Here is a 5880-nt window from a genome sequence, read left to right as displayed (position 1 = left end):
GGATAAGTCCGACTGAGAGGTGCCTTGAACACGCTGTCAGGGAGCCGGGCCTTTATTCTGTAAGCAGAAGGGAGCCGCTGGAAGTGTTTTTCCAGAGAAGTCATAGGAAGATCCTGTTGGGACAAAGAGAGAGGTGGAGAGGGCATGGAGCAGGGCGAGTCCTCTTCGCCCCCTTAGCACCATGAGCATCTGTTCCTGGTGCAGGAAGAAAGGGGTGCAGGACGCGGGCTGGTAACCTGCACGTTGCCTGGCAACCGCGGGGCTGGCCTCTGGCTATTGCTCTTGCCAGGCATCTTTCTCCACGGCCTGAAGGAGCTTCTGGGAGCTGTCCAGCTCGGCCTGCCCAGCCGCCAGTCCATTCAGTCGTTGACTCGCCCATGCAACAAAACATTTATCTAGCGCTGACATGTGCCAGAGGTGGCAGCGGTGTCTGACTCGTATTGGATCACCTCAGCCGGTGAAGATCAGATGTTAAGATTGATCAGCCTCCCCAAGGATGTTAGGATAGAGCATTGATCGATGCTTTCCCAAGAAAGGGGTTAGGCTGGCATTGTAGCTGTCTGTTTTGTTGAAAGGCATCTTTTCTCCTGGTAAATCTGGCCAGTGCTTGTAGGAATTTGGAAAATCCCAAAAGGTAGGAAATGAAAATCACTGACAGATCACGTGATTCTTAGACTTTAGTGCCTGCTGATGTTCACTTCTCACAGGCTTTTTCCCATTTTGTTGCAGATCTTCCCGAATGTGGACAGGGAGCTTTTGAAAGGGTCTTTGGAGTTGGGGGTAATTTTTGGGAGAGCGGACTTTCCTGCAAGGGCAGTGGAGGCAGGGGAGCAGCTGGGCCTCTGGGGGTGAGGGGGGAAGAGAGGGAAGCATGTTTGCCAAGTGACGCCGCCTTTGACCCACACACAGCCTGGGCTGGCCCAGCCTGTTCAGCTGTGCTGGAGGCCAGGCACGCCCACTGAGCAAATGCATGACCTCATCCCGAGAACTTTCTGCGAGGACGAGTCGCCCAGACAGCTTCGCTAATCCCTCTCGTGGCGGCCTTCTCCTTTCTCTTGAGTGTGTACTGAGTGCATCTGAATCTCTCTCGCTCTCGGTCCTTTCGTTTTATGAATTAATAATACATGCACACAGTTCAAAACTCACAAAAGTATGAAATATATAGTGATGCCTCACTCTCCCCTACTCGAATCTGTTCCTCATACGGAACCATTGTCCTTAGTGTTTATGTGGAATTTTCCAAAGATATGCATATAAATAGGCACATAGAAGCAAATATTTGAACTATATATCGCCCAGCCGCTTCTAAAAATGTATTGCTGGCATATGAGTGCTCTGTGTGCTGTTTGCATTGTACTCTTAAATCTGATGTATGTCAGTGCATAAAGCACCCTCAATCTCTGGTATGGCTGGGTGGAATTCCACTGTATGGGATACCAGACCCCATAGATGAAGCTATAGGATTTTTTTCAGACTTTCGCTATTACCAAAAAAAATGCTATAAAGAATAACTCTTTGGTTGTCTAACACTATGTTGTGCACCTGAAACTAATACAAAATAATACTGAATGTAAACTGTAATTGAAAATCAAATTATAAATCATAAAAACAAAACAAAAGAGTAACTTTGCACACCCATCTTGCACTTCTGCAAGTATTTCTGAGGAACAAATTCCTATAGGTAGCATTGCAGGGGCCGATGATATATGCATTTTACATTTTTGTAGATCTCGCCCAGTCACCCTCCGTAGGAGTTGTTCCACCTGACTCTCCCTCCTGCAGTGTATCCTGGTAACACCTGCATGTGGGCCAAACTGCCCTCTCTGTCTTCTGCGTGCCATCCCAGGGGCCCACTAAGGCCTCTTTTGGCCGGTGCCCCTCTGCTGTATGCGGCATTACACTAGGCTAGAAGTGGCCAGAAATCAGCCAGTTGACAAACATTTGCCTGAAAACGTTCACAGAGTATGTGCTACGGATGCAGCACTGTCCTAGGCACATAGGCTGCCGTTCTGGCTTTGGGGAGCTAGGATGCTCAGACAGAAGTAGTCTACAGAAGAGAGGTGGCTGCATTGAAATTCAAGGACAGCCTATTCTGGTGCCGTGCTTCTGGTCCTGGGAAGGAGTAATCACATGGGGGAGCCTGATGGTGAAATGTGTGGCTGGCTTAATTGAGGGTTAAAAAAAGCGTGTGGCTGGAACGGAGAGTTCAGATTCCATCTGGGAAGGTGTGGGTGTGAGGTCGCCGTGATGAGAAGCAGGGCTGTGCCAGGTGAGGATGTACCAGCGAGAGGAGTTACGACTTGAGGACAGAGGAGGTGGGCAGCGGCTGGAAGTTTCTGAGCACAAAAAAGAGAGTGACCCGTGTGTTTCTCAAACCTCAGTGCGTCTGGGTGGCCAGCTCGTAGCCCTGTTAGAATGAGCCTATCAGATGGCTTCCCATCTGAATGGGAGGCGTGGCTGCTGGTCGCTTCCTGGGACCCACCACAGGGGTACAAGCTGGGGTGAGCTTGGAGAAGAGCCAGGGTCGTCCCAGGAGAAAATTGTGGAGATAACTTGGGAGCAAGAAGCGCCTTCCTCCTCCCTTGGGTTTGCTTGCTTTCCTCGTGACGTGTCGTGTTTATGAACGAATGTAGCCTTTACCCACGTGTCCTCCACAGACTCGCTTCCTTTTACGAAATAGCAATTCCCGAGCTGGAGTCTGCAATTAAGAAGAGGAGGCTTGAAGACAGCAGGTGAGGCGGGGACAAAACTCTGGGTGGTGCTGTGGGTGAGAGAAGCCGGAGCACAGGCCCTGCTTCAGCATCCCCGTCTCCAAGGCAACGGGTGGGACCAAGGACCACACACCTTTGGCTGGTGCATCCCTACCCAGCAGCCTCCTGACCCCGGCATCGCAGCCCTTTCCCCTCAGCTGTGCTCTAAGCTCATGCTAATGGCCCGCTGCCTCCGGGCCCACTGTTTGAATTAGAAGTGACCCTGGAACCAGCCAGCCTCAGAGCCTGTAGCGTTTTCCCCGCTGCTGTCAGCAGTGAGCTGTGAGGCCTGCTCAGCCCAGGGTGTGTACGGGCTGGAGCTGGGTGGAGTGGGATTAGTCTCTCAAATCTCTATTTCTCTCTTCCCCTCGGCCTTCACAGGCTGCTGGGTGACCTGTGGCAGAGGCTGTCCCACTCCAGGAAGAAGCTGCTGGAGGTTTTTCACATCCTCCTGTACCAGATCTGCCTTCTCCCCATCCTAGAAAGCAGGTGAGCCCGTGGGCGCCGCCCCCCGGGGGAAAGCATCCGCCCCAGCCCAGCAGGGCCATCACCCTCAGATCTGCCCCCCCTCCTGCCTCCATCGCTGAGCAGGAAGGGAAACCAAGAAAAAGCCTCTTTCCTCCAACTGGCCGGAGGCCTTGCGCGGGGCGGGGCGGGCGGAAGGAACTGCGGATCATCTGCGTTGGCTGAGCTCATCCCCGCTGTCCTGTTGCAGCTGTGACAACATTCAGGGCTTCATCGAAGACTTCCTCCAGATCTTCAGCTCTTTGCTGCAGGAGAAGAGGTGAGTGTGGCTGAGCTGGAACCAGCAGCGGGACAGGCCCGTGGTGCCTCATCAGTCCCCACAGACCTTGCACAACAGCCCCTGCCGTCATCACCGCGGTCTAAGGTTCTGGAATCCGTGGTTGGGAAGCAGACACGGGGTGTGGCCCACAGCAGGCCAGTGCCCCTGTGGCCCCAGCTCCCCCTCCCATCTGCTGTCTGTCTGGCAGGTTCCTCCGGGACTACGATGCGCTCTTCCCGGTGGCCGATGACGTCAGCTTGCTGCAGCAGGCCTCGTCCGTCTTGTATCCTTCTCACAGCCCCGGGGATGGGACCTGGCCTGACCAGGTCAGAGGTGGGCTGCTGGGGCCCAGGGGAGCAGAGGGCAGTTGACCCGAGAACACACAGGCAGCTGGCTTACCCTGGGCCCCTGCCCAGGCCCGAGCCCGGTTCCTCATGCAGCCCAGGTGCCTGGCTGGTGCCCGGGGTGCATCCTAGACAGCCCTGGCAGCAGCCATGTGATCAGATGCTGGGGAGGGATTGAGAAATGAAGCTGCCTCCGAGCTGAGGGGGCAGAGAGGCTGTGGTCCCCAAGAGAGACCCCTTAACACATCCTCAGAGATGAGACACGGGCTGCCTACATCCTCCAGGCGGTTGAGAGTGCATGGGAAGGGGTGGACCGACGGAAACCCACAGACGCGAAAGACCCCCCAGGGGCCGAGGATCTTAATGGCGTCGGGGCGACCGCGGAGCCAGTCAGTGGACCGGCCTCACATCCGGAGAACTCGGAGGAGGAGGAGGTGTGTCTGGAGTGGCGCTTTCTCCCGTGGCAGCCGCTCCTGTCCTCATCCTGTCTGAGGGGTTGGGGCAGCGGAAACCTCCCTTCTTGGTTTCTGCCCTTGCTGCGGGGGAGGGGGGGCATTGTAATGGGCAGCCTTGCCCTGCCTGTCAGCCTGTGCTGCCTCAGAGGGTCCTGAGCTGGGCGTGCTGGGCCGGTTAAGGAGAGCTGGTCTCCTAAGCTGTCACAGCCTCAGTTTCCCCCCATCAGATGCAGCTATCCTCTGAGCAGGTCCCATGGCGCCGGTCTGGCTGCTGCTGGTGCGGTGCCAGGTCGCACTCCGTGGCCCCTGGAAGCCCCTCCATAGGGCGGGGGCCCGTGGAGCCCGTGTGGGAGCCTCTCCTCTCCTGCTGCCTCTCAGGCTTTTCCAGAGCCACCAGGTCCGTGGCTGTGCTGAGCCCAGGACTCTGCCCGTGTGTCTGGAGGCAGCGTGACTTGGGGAGTAAGACCACACAGTCTCTGGGGTCAGGCAGCTCCCGGGTCTATCAGGGTCCTGCCCCTCGCCAGCCGTGTGGCCTTCGGCAGCGTCACCCACTCCGAGCCTTGGTTCCTCCTCTGTCAGGTGGGGCTCGTCGTCCTGCCTCCCTGAGGTTGTTGGGACGCCCAGGGCGGCTGCGGGGAGCTCCCTGAACGTGGCCAGCCCTCGGTGCCTCGTTAATAGACACTGACAGGCTTCTCGGAGCCCAGGTGCTGTCGCAGGGCCTTGGGGCGTGACAGTCCCTCCACCTCTGCCCACCCTCCTCCCCATTTGGCGGCTTATCTGAGTCAGGAAGGTTTTGTTGCTTTTTTATTTGGGAATTTCCGTGAAGGAAAAACCTAACAAAATTAAGCCACATCAGGCATGCTGTAAACGGGCTCCCTTACTGAGAAGCGTCTGACTACAGGGAAGCATCGCCCCACGGCCCGGACTGGGGGCTGCGTCCGCCCTGGCCAGCTGCATGGTCAGCGTGAAGGGACCTGGGTCAGTAGGAGCCGAGACCGTGTGTGGGGAGTCGAGCCGGCGCCGGGCTCTGAGCGGCTCTTTATGAGCATTAGTTCCTTCAGCCACTGGCAGCGGCTCTGAGGCGGGGGGCGTGTGAGAGCTTGTTCACAAGGGGAGGCTGAGGCTCGGGGAGGAGAAGCAGCTCGGCTGGTCAGTCCTAGAGCCCCTTCCCCGGGAGGGAGCAGAGGCTCGGAGAGACTGGGCACCTGGCAAAGGGCCGATGGCTGTAAGGGCAGGACTCGCACCAGGGCCCTGGATTCCTGGTCCAGTGCTGTTCGGGGCCTGTTGTCCCAGCAGCACCTGGCCTCACCTTCCCCTCCTCCCCCCAGTGCTTGGGGGCCGCTGCCGCCCTGGGCCCCCCGGTGAGTGGCGTGGAGCTGGACTCGCTCATCTCCCAAGTGAAGGACCTTCTCCCGGACCTCGGGGAGGGCTTCATCCTGGCCTGCCTGGAGCACTGCGGCTACGACCCGGAGCAGGTCATCAACGACATCCTGGAGGAGCGGCTGGCCCCTGCCCTCCGCCAGCTGGACCGCGGCCTGGACAGGTGG

At 57.4% G+C, this 5880-nt stretch overlaps 1 protein-coding gene across 1 annotated transcript in view; it reads left to right on the top strand.

Moving 5' to 3' along the window:
* The window catches only part of ASCC2 (activating signal cointegrator 1 complex subunit 2), a 41152-nt gene that overhangs the window by 15504 nt on the left and 19768 nt on the right, over positions 1–5880 (top strand). The window contains exons 9-14 of the mRNA XM_006762133.2: positions 2658–2732; positions 3132–3239; positions 3466–3534; positions 3743–3817; positions 4132–4312; positions 5662–5876. Coding sequence (XP_006762196.2) covers positions 2658–2732; positions 3132–3239; positions 3466–3534; positions 3743–3817; positions 4132–4312; positions 5662–5876 — 723 coding nt within the window. The remainder of the gene's footprint in view (positions 1–2657; positions 2733–3131; positions 3240–3465; positions 3535–3742; positions 3818–4131; positions 4313–5661; positions 5877–5880) is intronic.

Source organism: Myotis davidii, unplaced genomic scaffold (genome assembly GCF_000327345.1).
Source record: "Myotis davidii unplaced genomic scaffold, ASM32734v1 scaffold478, whole genome shotgun sequence".
Taxonomy (NCBI): Eukaryota; Metazoa; Chordata; class Mammalia; order Chiroptera; family Vespertilionidae; genus Myotis; species Myotis davidii.
Note: the sequence above shows the minus strand (reverse complement) of the source record. Positions and strands in the feature narration are given on the sequence as shown.